The sequence below is a fragment of the Fundulus heteroclitus genome, chromosome 1 (genome assembly GCF_011125445.2).
Source record: "Fundulus heteroclitus isolate FHET01 chromosome 1, MU-UCD_Fhet_4.1, whole genome shotgun sequence".
In the NCBI taxonomy this organism is placed as follows: domain Eukaryota; kingdom Metazoa; phylum Chordata; class Actinopteri; order Cyprinodontiformes; family Fundulidae; genus Fundulus; species Fundulus heteroclitus.
The window spans coordinates 35,893,461-35,908,365 of record NC_046361.1 but is presented as its reverse complement, the minus strand read 5'-3'; the positions used below and the strand labels follow the sequence as shown (position 1 = coordinate 35,908,365).

Here is a 14,905-nt window from a genome sequence, read left to right as displayed (position 1 = left end):
TCACTCCCCGCCAGGCTAAGCTAGCTGGACAATATGTTACGCAATTTCTGTCGATACAATATAATTACGATATCAAATAAACTAAATAAAAGCCTCAGAAAGACTGCAAAGATTGCCCACGACAGATACCTGTACAAACCTATGACAATTATTTAGCCAATATTAACATTAAAACTACTTTAATATTAGTAGTAACTACTTTAAAACTCCTCCAATATAACTTTTTAGAAATATTTGCTTAAAAAAACCCCACAAAATTACATATAACCGTCAGTGACAAACGCTGTAATCATAGACTGCAATGTATATTGAAATATTGGAAATGTCATATCACCTTTACTGAATAAAGTTATATCGCAATATTGATATTGAACTATTGTTCACCCCTAGGCTAAGCTTCGCTTGTTTATTTGAAATGCCTCGATGTTGGAGAGCGACATTAAAGTTCCTGCCTGGGAGAAAACCTCCCTGTGTCAATAAGCTAATGCGCTAGCTGTTAGCTGTTTTGTTGTCGTTTGTTTTTAATTGAGCAGGTTTTATGTTGTGTTTGGGCTGGAAACTGTCAGACCTGGCAACCCTCATCACACAACAGCTGTCGGGACACCCTGAGAGAAAAAGGTTCTGCCCAGATGATGTGTCCAGAACAAGTAGAGAACTGCAAGCAGCGTTGCCAGATTGGGTGGGTTTCCGCCCAAGTGGGCTTCTTTTAAAAAAAGGGGGGCTGGGAAAATATGGTTTGGGGGCCGGTTGTTAAAATTTGGGCTGCATTTCACAACATTTGACAGGTTTTTAGGAAGCATTAATTGGAAAATTCTATCAAAATAGTTGCCATTAAGTAAAATCTTGCACATTTTATTAGTTAATTTATTTTGAAATGTCTATAAATCTGTCAAACCTGCCACCATCAATGATTAATAGAGGTTGGTTAAATGGTATTGGTCAATTGTAAGTTCCCCAATAAGACGTCAACTGATCAACTTGTTTAATGGCTGCTTCTATGATTGGGAAACTCGTCTTTTTGTGTAGGTTATTCGGTTGCCTGATAACACATTTAGTAGGGATACTAGTACTAGTATTGTTTTTGTTTAAGTGTTTGCTAATGGCATATTCATTATCATTTGTGTAACAGTTGTGTGTTTAATATAATAATTCAACGCATTCAACATGAGTTCAAGAGAGGTTGTGATCTGGGTGGGTTTTACGTCTGTTTTGGGCTGGAAAATGTCAGTCAGATTTGGCAACACAGGCTCACAGCAAAAAATGTTTAATTGTCTTAATGTGAAGTATTTTTGTTCCACCAATAGGTTGCAAACTATGTGCGTTTTTTGGCCCTGTGTTCTCTAAAAAAATTAAATCAAAATGTGCTGAGCCTAAAAAAAAAAGCATTTATTGTTCTTTAATTTTAAAGTCTACACAGATTCCCTCCAATATGTAAAAATAAAAGACAATTTTTTGAAGATTCATAGTTGCATTTGTGGCAATATAATATAACAATGACAATGTTTAGCTTAACTGAAGGTCAAAAAAAGGCTCTTAGGGTTGTAGATTTTGCCGAGCCCTGCTTTCAACGCAACATTTGTCCATGGCTGGGGCTCGTTTGCATCGTTTTTGCAAGTTTTTAATCATAATTATGGGAACTAGCTCAAATGAACCACCCTGGCGAGCCCATCAGTCTGTGGCCATCATGTCAGCACTGCCTCCTGCTTCTCCATCATCAGTAATGGGGCCTGCCCTTTTTTTTTTTTTTTTTTTTAGATGCGCTACGACAAAAAAACAACCCGAAGAAGAAAAGACCCGCTGGGCAGTGAGCTGAAGACACCGTTTAGTGCCACTTATGCCCGTTTCCTGGTCTTTAGCGGCACCGGAGTCGTGTTTGGTCGGGCAAATATTGACCTGGGCGTCAAATGCACTTGCCGCTAGACCCCGGAACAAGGATGTCTCCCGGAGCTTAGCTAACGCTAGCCGTTAAAGTGCAACGGCGAACCGAGACAAGCGCTCGCGAGCCTGTTAGCCGCTTTTAACCGTTAAAAACACAAACACCACCGCCGCTTTAGCTACGGGGTCGCCTACGCCGCCGACGCGGGGGGGTATAAACAAGTCCACGGCCGACGAGCAACGGCACAACCCCACGAGCAACAACAACAAAAAAACAGTAACACACACACACAATTAACGTCCCGGTGTTGCCCCGGCGCCCTTACCCGTTCCTGTGTTTGCCGTCGTGCCTCTTCTGTCGCCTCACGGGCTGCAGGGGGATACTGTCGGTCATTCCTGCAGCCCACGGCGGCGGGTCGGAGCCGGGAGAAGTCAGCGTGTTTCAGCCGTAGCGGTTGTGGCCTGGGCGGAGGCTGCGGGCTGTCACTCAGACGGGACGCCTCCACACACAGTCAGCAGGTCGGCGGTGCTGGGCTGGGACAGGGGCGCTGCGGATGTGTGGGGACAGACGGCCGTCTGCCCTGGGCGGAAGGAGAAAATGTCACTATATTCATAAAGCTATTTAAAAATTAAAACGCTTAGCTTCTCAGAAGGAAGCTCAAAAACAGGCTAGTGATTTAGAGGGATTAATAGTTTTCATCTTTCTTTTAGAAAGAAAAAAAAACCACTAAACATAATTTCCAACACAACCCACTGTGAAACAAGGTAGTGGCAGCATCATGATGTGGGGAGTCGTGTCTTCAGTAGTAGGGGACAGACGGAAACTGGAAAAATGGGAGTTAAACACTGCGGTCCTAGAAGAAAACCTAGTTAGAGGATGTACAACTTGGACTTGAGTCCATCTTCTAGTAGTTGGATTTCCAGTGAGCTTTTGGGATACCTGAATTTATACAGTTTGGTCAAAAATGTCCTATATAAGGGAACCAATTGATTGCTTCCAAAGTCCCGACAAGCAGCATTCACTCCTGGAGAAGCGTAGAGCTACAGGGAGAGGATCAATAAAGTATCTATCTATCTATCTATCTATCTATCTATCTATCTATCTATGTATCTATCTATGTATCTATCTATGTATCTATCTATGTATCTATGTATGTATGTATGTATCTATCTATCTATCTATCTATCTATCTATCTATCTATCTATCTATCTATCTATCTATCTATCTATCTATCTATCTGTCTATCTATCTATGTATGTATCTATGTATGTATCTATGTATCTATCTATCTATCTATCTATCTATCTATCTATCTATCTATCTATCTATCTATCTATCTATCTATCTATCTATCTATCTAGATAATAACCCTAAGCATACAGGCAGAGTTATAGTTGAACAGTTTACACCAAAGTACTGAATCTATTCTTTATCAATGCATATATACTTTAGTGATCCCGAAGGCAATTGTTTCTCTCTTATATACTTCTAAAAAAAAAATAAAGGGAACACTTAAACAACACAATGTGAATCCCAAGTGTTCCCATTATTTTTTTGAGCAGTATATATATATATATATATATATATATATATATATATATATATATATATATACATATATATATGTGTGTGTGTGTGTGGGCTGCTACTGTGTGGCACTCGTCCTGCTCAGGGACCCTGTGTGGCATCCTGTGGGCAGGGGTGCAACAGCCTGTCTTCAGAGGGGTATGCAGACACGTTACAGGCACACAACACAACCAGCCCCAGTTTTTTTTTTTTGTTTTTTTACGTGTATAAGTCTTACTCATTCATTGATTTATAAAATACAACAATATCATAGAACGCGATCAGCTCAGTCAAAAACAACAACAAAGAAGTTGTTGTGGGGAATATGTAATTATGGTTTCGGAACAACAGCTCGTACTCTACGTCAGAATGTCAACTATAAATCGTGCCTTTGCATTCAGCAATTTATCAAGGATGGTATCAAATGGAATAAAGCGTGCTACTGTTTTCGATAGAGATCACTGCTAACTGGGTCAAACGATCATTGTTCATAGAACAAAGGTATTTTCTGATAAGCTTCAGCTTATTAAAGGATGCAACGGTCAGAGGCATGGTCAAGAATGCTCTTTGAGCTACTGTCAGATTTGGTACAACCAGATCAACATTTCCTGTATGAGAAAGTTAAACTTCTCAAGAGCCCAGTAACCACAGGCTGTGGGATACGAACCGAGGAACTTGCAGCCTCTCCAGGACGCAAGCACCTTGGTCTAATGCTGCGTGCCATTTATCTCAGAAGTTGGGAATAGCGTAGCACCCAAGCTAACAGCGTTCCTGTGAACGCAGTTGGAGAAGTTGGGATTCCAACAAACAACACGTCAGGGTTCCAATATGGAGATGACCAGAAAAGCTGTTGTTTTATTCGTACTACCTCATATGAATCTCGTTAAAAGCTGTACTTTCCACAGGCAAACACCACTTTCAATTTGTCCGGGTCAAAGTTGCACCCGCATTGGTTTTGGATGCACTCTTACAACTGTGTCTTGTAAAATAAACAAGTTTTCATCACAGGTTACCATTGTCGATGCGAGGAGCTGCCATATTGGATCCGATAATCGGCCTAACACGGGGCCCACACGGACTCCGGCACAGGGGCCGGTCCTGATCCAGTGTGAGCTTGCAGCAAACCCCCACTCACACTGTTCCTAGGGACACAGTGGCCAGCTGCGGCTCCAGCTACAAAAAAGGGCGCTCACGAGAACAGAATTTCATGTATTACATTTTGTTGCTGTCCCTCACTAAGCTATATGGTTTTCGTTTTCTAGAGCAAAACCTGGTAATCCATGGGCATGAATATCCAAATTCATCCCCCAAAAGCCCCTCTGTTTCCTCACTTTTCTGTGTTGCCGTTTTGTGGTGATTTTATTCTGAAATTCACCTGAACTTTCTCCTGTCTTGTGTACTGAGTGTACACGCTGATTTGAGGGATTTGGTTTCCTTGCAGCGCCTGCACCGTATCTGCACCGTGTTCAGTGTGAGCCCGGCGTTAGAAAATTTCTCCAACTTTCCAATCGGAAGTCCGACTGTTCCAGTTAACTCTTCCAATCGGAAGTCCCAATTTCCGAGTCTCGGCTGCAAGTGGAACACAGTATAAATATTAGGCCACAATTCCCCTCATTCATAATTTTGGTGTAAATGTTGCATGCCATTTGTCTCGGAAAACGAAAATAGGAGCTAGGAATGAGACTATAGACACTGTTAGGTTGTTTTTATTATGTATTTTTGTTGTCAAAAGTAACTTTGCACAACACCCTGAGCAGACTATCCCCACTGGAAACGATAGCTAATGGAAGCATCTTGCTGCAAGAACTTGAAAGAAGGCGAGAGTCGATGAATAGATGGACTGAGCTAAATGACGGGCATTCCTGGAAGCAACCATTTAGAGGTTAAAGCAGCTAAAAAGCCAAAACATAAAGCCAAAACTAAAATGGGAGGATTTAGTGCCTGCTAAATTCAACTGAGGATTTGTAGCAATGCTTCCAAATTTCAGTTCACAAACTCTTTTCACCCAGTTGGACTGAACCTGGGAGGTTTGCAGAGACAGATGGGTGACATTTCTCTGTAGGTGCATGAACCCAATGGACACGCAGCTGTAAAAGGTTCTTCCATGCCACGCATAACTTTCCTTCCATTTCACAATTGTACACTACTTTGTGTTGGTCCAACACATAAAATCTTATTAAAATCATTGATTTGAGTTTGTGGGTGTAACATAAAATGTGAATAAGTTCAAAGGGATGGAAAATATTCTGCGGTTGGACATTCTTAAAATATTTCAGTGTGTTAAAAGCTCCAATGTTCAGCGGCTACAGAGAACTAGGGGCTGGGCCCCGGATCGGTCCGGTGTAGCTGTGGCACGAAGGTGGTTGGCTGTATTGTTGAACACCCTCAGCATTAATTATAAATCCACAAAGCAACAGGTGCATTTCTTGATGTAAATGAGACACTGGGTGATTCAACACTTTTGTTGCAAAATGCACCATTTGTATAGAGAGTAATGCCTACAATAATTCAATTTGCATGCCACAACTTTGGCCTCAGTGTTGTGACATTTGCAGAGGCGAACTAGCCTTTGTTATCGTGATTTAGGAAGCCACCACTATGGAAATCAGCGTTGGCTTTCACGATTATATCCTGTATAATGTTTCAGCTATGCATGACACCCGGTCATTCTTCTTTACTTTTGTTTGCACGCCCTGGTCAATTTGGATTTTCTTTTAATAAGACTTCGCAGTTTATACGACCCATCTTGGAAACAGAGCAATTGTTCTTTGGAAGGGGAAAAAAAAGGGAATAGTATCCACAGCACAAATTTCTAAAGATCCTGACAGCTGAATTGATCCAATGTTTGTACAGGCAACATCATTTCTAAAGTCCCCCTGGCACTCGCCCACAAGACTTGCTCGGTTCCTTTAAAGGTCAATTATGCAAATGATTGCATCATTTAAAAAACTGCAGAGGAAGTGGCCAGTGTACAGTTGACATGAAATGGACTGCATGCTTTGGTTATGGATGCAAATGGGTTTTCGTTGAGAATGCAAAATGCCGCTGGATTAATGGTGGTGGGAAATGAGAATTAGGAGAAAAGATTTCACTAGCCCTCTGAAGGTGAATCGATGTAAATTAGGGATTTGCGCGAACGGTGGTCGTGATTGGAGGGGAAATCTTGGACCGAAGAAATAAACGGGTATAGCTAACTTTGTAAAAGGAGGACAGGAAAAATGTCAAAAAAAAGTCACCCTGATTTTATTCTTCCAAAATCAGAAAACATTAAGCTCAAAGAAACCTTAGGGGAAAAAAACAAAAAACACATTTACACTGTAAACAGGATCAAATTGGCTCCACGTTGCTTGAACTGCGGAGGCAACTCGAGAACAGGTTTGACATGGGTTACTTAAAAAAGGCACAACTTGGCAAATGCATATCGATAAAGGAATGAACAGCAGGAGCCTACAAAAGTAGTCGGAACCAGGCTGAGTTGTGTAAAGTGTCCAGTGATACATTCATGACTGTTCAACTCAGCAGGTTGAGAATGAAGAATTTCCATAGCACACATACACACACACACACAAACAAACACACAGGAAGAAAATATACAGAACATTGCATTGAGTGTGAGGGGCACTGAGGGACAACCAATATCGAAATGAGGTAGAAACCCCTAAACTCAAGCATTTCATATCATAAATAAATAAATTCTGCTACAAACTGATAAGACTACCAAGAAGAAAGAGAGAAAAAAAAAAGACAAATCTAGACTGTTAGTTTGAATCAATGTGGCAGGAAGAAAAGGTCGACGCCTCTTCACTCAAGTACAGTAAAAGCAGTGAAATGTAAAGCAATTAGAACCTGAAATAAAGTGCAGGCATGACGGCACCAAGCGTGCGACAGCCTTCTGAGCTCGGCCCACTAAGCGTGCCTCTAAGTTTCAAAGCCGAGTGTATGGGTATAGAACCGACTTGCGTAAACTATGAACGAAACTTTTGGAAATGTGAAATGTATGCCACATGACATGGGGGAAAAAAAAAAAAAAAAACACCATTTCTTTTCAGTCTAATAAGAGTATTCGTAACAATCCAACAGTGCCATAAAAAAGAATGCAGGTTTAATTCAGATCAGGCACTTAAACAGGCATGCGTAATCAACAACTGTGTCTCGGCGCTAATACAATAAAAATGCATTAATAATCCACAATCTAAAAAACTGCAGAACTTTGATTTGATATGAAAGCTAATCGGATCAAAAGCCCCTTCACAATGACAATAGCTGATGACAACTATCACTAGAAAAAAAAAAAAAAGTACATCGTCATAAAACCCATGGCACGCACACAAAAGGGAAAGTAGTCTTAAATGACACATACAGTTAACCTTAGCATCGATTCTAAACACTGAGACCATGTCCTGCCTGGTCAGACCTTAAAATTCATGCCCTTTCACTTTTCCTACAAAAGTTAGATTCCTTCAAGAAGTTCCTAAGGAGACAGTCCGAGTTAAAGCAGTTTTCAAGTAAGTTATACATTCAAACTTCTGGATAGACAGCAAAACAAACAAAAAGGTCACATGAGAAAATACCCGCATTTATGTTCGTATATAAAAAAAACAAAAACATCCTACAGTAGTAGTTAATCAAGTTAATTTTAACACTCAAGCATCATTGAGATCAGGAGAGAGGGGGAGAACTTCTGGAAAATTGATGTAAAAAAAAAAAAAGAATCTCAACCAATCTAGGTGGAATTCTGCAATGATTTGTTTGAACATTGATTGTACCTCATTCAAAAATATGACATTCACAGACTGAGCAGGCGCTGGTAAGGGGGTGGGGGGGGGGTTACCTGGTGATACAAAAAAAAAAACAACAACAACTAATTAACAGCAATTTTGCCCTCTTCCATGAAATGGGGAAACTGTGACTTTGGTACGCCTTCTGAGCTGTTCTTTTCTATCTCAGCCATGGTGGCTGGCAAGCCGGAGTGCGATCCATCCATCTTCAAGAGGCCTCCGGTGGATCCGATCAGCGGCCCCCCGCCGGGGCTCCCGGGCAGCGGGATGCCGCCCCCCTGAATGACTGAAATTTCATTGGTCTTCATGGTCAAGCCGCCGGTGAAGGCGGCGGCAGAATACTGGTTCCAGATGGAGGGGTCGAAGCTCAGCTGCGGCGCGCCCAGATCTTTGGGCGCCTGCATCATTTCTGGGAGGATCTTGGCCTCGGGGCCGATCGCCATGATCGCCATGGGATTGTCCAGGGAAAGGCGCTGGCCACGGCGGGAAGAGTTGTTCCACATATGGGTGCCGATGTGTACCTTTAAAAAAAAAAAAATTTTATAAAAATGTGTTAAAGCGATGTTGCAACGCTGACCGTCGTGACACCATACAAAACCTCAGCAATCCCCCCCAAACTGTGTGAAGACTCACCTTCAGGTTTCCCTTGGTGGTGAAAGCCCTGCCGCAGATGTTGCAAGCGAAGGGCTTCTCCCCCGTGTGCGTGCGCTCGTGGATCTGCAATGCGCTGGCCGACGAGAAGTTCTTGCCACAGGCGTTACATATATGCTGCTTGGTGGACCGCCGAGGTGCGCTGGAGAGAGACGAGGGTATCGCTGTTCCCTGAGGCATTTGGGAGCTGAACAATCCATGAGGGCCCAAAGGATTCTCGGCCGGAATCTTCATCTCCAGGCTACCCAAACTCGGAGGCATTTTCATAAAAGGTATGTTGCTGGGAGCTATGTACAGGAAAAAAAAAAAAAAAGATAGATCTACACACTTCTATTCAACAGCCTCCAATATGCAACAAAAGAACTATTAAAACTCACCGTAGTCCCCATTTGTAAACGGGATGCCGGGTTCTTCTTTGATAACTTTGCTGCTGAAGCTGCTTGAAGCCGTGAGGTCAAGAGCTCCACTTGACTCGCTCGCGTCCTGAGCTCCGTCAGGCTCTTGCTTTGACAGGCCGTTGGCGGATTCGTCGCCCGCTGACCCGGGCGACTTGCTGCTCGCGTTGTTCAGCGGAGAGGAGGAGCGAAACGACGCGGCCGAGTCGGAGACGGCGGGACTGCGGCCGTTCTGATACTCGGGCTCCCTGTGGCCTGGCGGCGAGCCTTTGGGCATCCCGTCGCCTTCTGAGGCGGTGCTGCTCTGTCGTTTCAGGGCCAGAGCGGAGGTGAGGTTCTTCAGGACGTCGAGGCTGGAAAACGGTGGCGGCGCCGCGAGCGTCTGAGGCTGCTGCTGCTGCTCTTCACTGGCAGGCGGGAGAGCGTTTAAGGAGTCGCTCAGCTTCTGGGGGTTGAGCTCTGGTTCGGGACCTTCCGCGGTCCCTTCGACGCCACCGTGTTCCATCGTCTTCTCCGGGAGGGACGGCTCCATTGCTTCTGCTGCGTCATACTGGCTTTCTGGCATGGGAGTGTTGGGGATCTGCCCGCCCATGTGCATACGGATGTGCTGCTGCAGAACGACGGCGTTGGTGAACTTCTTCTGGCAGATGGGACACGAGTGTTGCATTTTGAGGGGAGTGTTGGCCCGGTGCACTCCGTAGTGAGCCTTGAGGTTCCCCTTCGTGGAGAAGGCACGGCCGCAGATCTTGCACTTGTACGGCCTTTCGCCGGTGTGCGTGCGGTAATGCATTTTCAGCGAGCTCTGGCAACTTAGCACCCTGTGGCAGATCACGCACTCGTTGGGATCGTTGGTCCTCTTTTCCAGGCCGTCCACCATTTGCTGAAGCTTCGCCGTCCCGGAGCTCGGTTCTCCCGGAAGGGCCGCGCCGTTCATGTGGTGGAACGCGCCGAGCAGTTCTTTAGCCTCCCTGTGATGCGGATCCAGTGCCGGGTCTCGTCCGAACACCGCGGAAACGGACGGGGAGCCGTCACTCGTCGACGGGGAAGGCTTCTGAGAGAACGGGTCGCTCCCGAAGCCCTCAAACTTGGGCTTGAATCCTGGAATGGACTGCGGATGGAAGCCAGCTGCTGGGTGGCTCAGGACAGGCTTGACTTCAATCAAATTCGACTCGTCGATGGGCACGGACATGCCAAAGGGAATGCCGCTGCTGGTGGGAATACTGTCAAGATGCTCAGGTACAGGATGGGGATTCATACTGATGTTAGGGTATTTATCTTTATGTCTTTGGAAATGCACTTTGAGGTTTCCTTTGGTTGTGAAGCGGTTTCCACAGATGTTGCACTTGAAAGGCCTCTCTCCGGTGTGAGAACGCAGGTGAATCTGGAGGGCGCTGTCGTTGCCAAAGGTCTTTCCACAGTATTTGCACTTGTGCTTGTACAGCGACTCGCCGTTCTTTGACTCTGGTGGCAGGGACAGCATCTTCGCTTTCAGCTTCTTAGAAGAGTCGCTCCCCGGTTGGATGCCATTGAAGGGGCTAGGGTAACCCATGACACCCGGTGACTGGGGGAGTAGTGCCGGTAAACGGCTCACCAGATCTGGAACACCCTTCAAAATGTCAGTTTTAGAGGCCAGCGACCCCAGTCCTGAACCCAGAGAGTTGGGAAGTCCAGTGGGGAGAGGTAGTTTACCTTGTTTTCCTGACTCCATGGAAAGACTCTGGCTGCCGGTCCTCTTACCTATCAGAGCGGCCGCCGCAGACAGCTGTTGAGACAGGTGTGCACCAAGAGCTTTGAGGGGATCCATCGCTGTGCCGGCCGACGGCTGCAGACCCTGCGGGGCCATCATGGCGACCTGGATTCTAATCTGTTCTGTGAGCTGGATTTGCTGCAGCTGCTGCTGCTGAAGGCACACTAGCTGTTCCAAGATGATGGGGATAGCTTGGAGGACGTCCTGCGGCGAGGCCTGGGACGAATTCGAAGAATGCTGGGAGACAGCCACTTTAGTGTCGGGCAGGGTTTGAAGGGTGACGTTTGAATCTTGGATTTTAGGTGAAGGCTGGAAAGCTCTCGCAGGACTAGAAGACGTCGCTCCTTGATCCTGGTGTCCCGAGTCCTCCGCGTTCATGCTGGACTCTTCCTCCGCCCGGTCCTGCTGGTCTGTATTGGAATGGTTACTGGACTGACCGTCATCATGGTCACTCTTCAGGTCCTCAGGAGACCCTTGAGAATATCCCTCGGGCACCTCGTCGCAGTCTCCCTCTTTCATGATGACGACTTGCTGACTTTTGGGGCAATTTTTTTCGTGCTCCAGAAACTCGGCTTCATCAAAGTATTCGGCACAACACTTGCCGCAGACTCTGGTTCCATCCAGCCTCAACCTCTTCACATCATCGCCTGCATCCTCCGCTTGATCATCCCGAGGAATCCCTTAAAAAGTAGAAAAAGGTGAGATTCACATGAATGTGATTGTTTGGCAATTTAGTAAAAACAGAACAAAAAAAACTGTTAATCCCAAAAGAAAACTAAAAGCAACTAAACAAGTTTACAATTTCAGAAAAAAAGAGTGGTCAATAATTATTACAGGAAACAAAATCTCAAACTTGAGGTCAAGATGATAAATTAATTATTGCCTCTGTCTGTCAGTAACTACATTTCCTAGTGTCCACAAGGCCAGCAGAGGGCAATCATCCACCTTTGATAAAGAGCCTAAAAGACAAAGGAGCAGGAGACTGTTGTCATGTATGGTTTCCTCCCCCTCTTCCTAAATTAAAAGTGCTAGAAAAATCTTTATGTTTGGGCTCATTTCTAATTCCAAAATATTTATTTTTTGTTTTGCTCTACAAAAAGAAGAATATCCAACCTATCTAGTGTGCATTTATGATGCCATTAGCAGCATTTTTACACCCTAAGAAAGAAGGGTGGTTTCTTAAAAAGGGTGCATTTTAATTTGCCTGTTGACTGAGAGGCCATTTCACAACTGGGTGTATTGTTAAATGCAAATGCCCCCCAAAGAAAGGAGGCAGACCACCTGTCTGCATTTGCCCAAGGAAACTTTTGGCCTTGTTAATTGCTCACCAGGAGGCACTGAAGCGGTGTCAAGGAAGAGGTGTGTGTGGGTGGGGGGGAGCAAACTGCATTATATGTAGGATATGGTAAATGTGGCTGCCCCCAATATACTGTTGGAGCACCTTTTTCAGCTGTAACAAATAAAAAGTGTATATATATATATATATATATATATATATATATATATATATATATATATATATATATATATATATATATATATATATATATATATATATATATATATATATATATATATATATATATAAACAGTATATGTGCTAATATATGAACACAGCAAAAAGGTCTCCATTATTAAGCAGATTTAATGGAAAGGAGCAGCAGTTTAGCAGTTGTCGAGGCATGACCTGTATCTGATCACCTTTACTGGGATCTGACACGAGGTCAGGCTCGACATGAATGAGAGCTGCGCACAAATTCTCCAGTAACGCCAAACTCCGCAGCAACTGCGCCTTTCCAAACGTATCCTGGCTCAACTTCACCGTTTCATCGATATACATGTATTAAAAAAAAAAAAAAGATAACAATGCCACATGCTGTGGAGGCTGCATATGGCAACACCAAAAAGGAGAGAGAGAGGAAAAAAACGCACCCCCACCCAGTCTCCACAAAAAAAGCGACTGCTGCTCCATCCCCCACCTCTGCGCATATGTACTAAAGGAAACAGTCATGCATTAAACTGGGGGGATTTATTGCCCACAGGTCAGCTTACTCCACAGTCACATTTCCTACAGTTTTTTTTTTTTGATACCTTTGTCTGAGTTATGGGCATGAAACATATCAGAAAGTGTGAGTTTATGTCATACAGACGTACAGCGTGACTACAGTGGCTGAATATTGGACTTCTAAACTAACAAAACCACAACCGTTGGCAACTGTTAAAACGCAACGAGGAAGAGCGAAACTGCGCATTAAAACCTCAAAAAAGAAAAAAAATATAAACAGATTTAAGATGAATCCAACCCCAAATCCTCCAAACGCCATCATTTGCAGCTCAACCCGGTGAGAAATTTGACGGAATGCGAATTAAAGTGGATTAATTAATTAATGAACGTGGATTCATCATTTGCCAGGAATACTCCAGTGTTACCCAGGTGGTCGCAAAAAAAAAAAAAAAAAAAAAGAAGTTACAAGCGAAACAAAGTTGGCCGCTTCAGAGAGTTAAAAAACAAAAAACTTACAGTGTTGCATTTTGAAGTCGCAAGACACCTGTGTGCGCGTCTGGGTGGGTTCAAAATTAGTTTCCAGCGTGACTCTTCCCACGACTAAGTTTAGGCCAACCTCGACCGAGTCAAAGGGACAGCAACAGGTCAAAGTGCGACAGGACGAGGTTTCTCTTTTTCTTTTTTCCAAAAAAAAGAGAGAAAATGAACTCCAACTCCCCACAAGCTTGCAAAGAAAGAGGGGGATCTGTTTTTTTTTATATATATACATATTTCACAAAAAAGCAGCAAAACCACGGGTGTACGCGTCCAGTTTGTCCCCTCGGCTCATCTCGCGTGTAAAAACTCACCCGTTTCCACGGAGCCAGGCTCGTCAGAGTTGATGTGCTGCGGCTTGGCTTGCTTGCGCCTCGACATGGTGCGACCATCAGGAGCAAAGAGTCGCAGGCGATTTTCCTCCGCTTCTTCTACAAATTCCTCGCCTTGGAAAAATTAGCCCCCCTCCAGTGGAAATGCGCATGTCAACGTGATTATTATTATCAATAATGCATTGCGATTTATCGCAGCCTCCTGACAGCTGATTGGCTCCAGTCCAAGTGCTTCCACGTTATTCAAATCCGCTCCCTATTGATGCGCGGAGCGGTGTGGCCGAAGGGGGCGTGGGGAGGCACGCTAGTGGCCGGGCCAGAGGGATGGAGGCAGGGTTAATCATATTCAACTTCTCGCTCTTGGTTTTTTTTTCACCCCCCCCCCCCCCCCCCCATTGAAATATGTTGGCTACTGTATCACTGTGTGGAGCGACTTCTACTGGATCCAGTCCCCAGCTCATGGCGCGTAAATGTCGACACGAGTGGTTCCCCTGAACGCAACTAAAACAATCGGCCAATTTGTGTGTGTGGGGGGGTCTCGCTGGTTCTAGCGTAAAAAAAAAAAAAAAAAGAGCCAGACCTTCATCGTTGTTCTCCCACTCCCACTGAAACGTGACACAACCATTTGGTTATGAAGTAGTCACACCAAAAGGTGGCCGGAAATGCGCCGAAACCAAAGCTGGATGCGCACAACTTGGTATGGTGTGTAGATTAAAGAAAACGTGGAAAAGAATACAAACCTTTCACAATCTTAATGCGACTGCTAACCTCCCAATACCCCCCCCCCCCATATAAACGAGTCACTTTACATGGGAGTAACTCAGTAATTTGCACCATCATATGGCCCTTCTATTGTTGCAATGCATCCTGCTGCCACCAATATTTGCACTAATCATATTGTCTAACGCATAACTTGTCTGTACATAAATATGTTTTGTGTTTTTTGATTTGCTGCTACATTCCTGAGCAATGTCACATTATTAATTAGTTTCTGTTTTTCTCTATTTTTTTACTTTACAC

At 44.4% G+C, this 14,905-nt stretch overlaps 2 protein-coding genes across 3 annotated transcripts in view; both read right to left on the bottom strand.

Annotated features, from left to right (window-relative positions):
- LOC105918202 (probable phospholipid-transporting ATPase IIA) overlaps window positions 1-2,269 on the bottom strand; it is a 54,199-nt gene extending 51,930 nt beyond the window's left edge. The window contains exon 1 of the mRNA XM_012853231.3: window positions 2,202-2,269. Coding sequence (XP_012708685.2) covers window positions 2,202-2,269 — 68 coding nt within the window. The remainder of the gene's footprint in view (window positions 1-2,201) is intronic.
- A 6,010-nt stretch (window positions 2,270-8,279) lies between these two features.
- sall4 (spalt-like transcription factor 4) lies at window positions 8,280-14,133 on the bottom strand. Of its 2 annotated transcripts, none has more exons than XM_012853219.3 (4): window positions 13,868-14,133; window positions 9,250-11,694; window positions 8,855-9,159; window positions 8,280-8,742 (listed from the first exon to the last, which is right to left on the bottom strand). In XM_012853219.3, the coding sequence occupies exons 1-4, from the start codon at window positions 13,932-13,934 to the stop codon at window positions 8,305-8,307; spliced, it is 3,255 nt and encodes a 1,084-aa protein (XP_012708673.2). In that variant the 5' UTR covers window positions 13,935-14,133; the 3' UTR covers window positions 8,280-8,304. The 2 variants fall into 2 exon arrangements, with proteins under 2 accessions (XP_012708673.2, XP_021166662.2); XM_021310987.2 differs by lacking the exon at window positions 13,868-14,133 and adding an exon at window positions 13,536-13,714.
- Window positions 14,134-14,905: the final 772 nt, after the last annotated feature.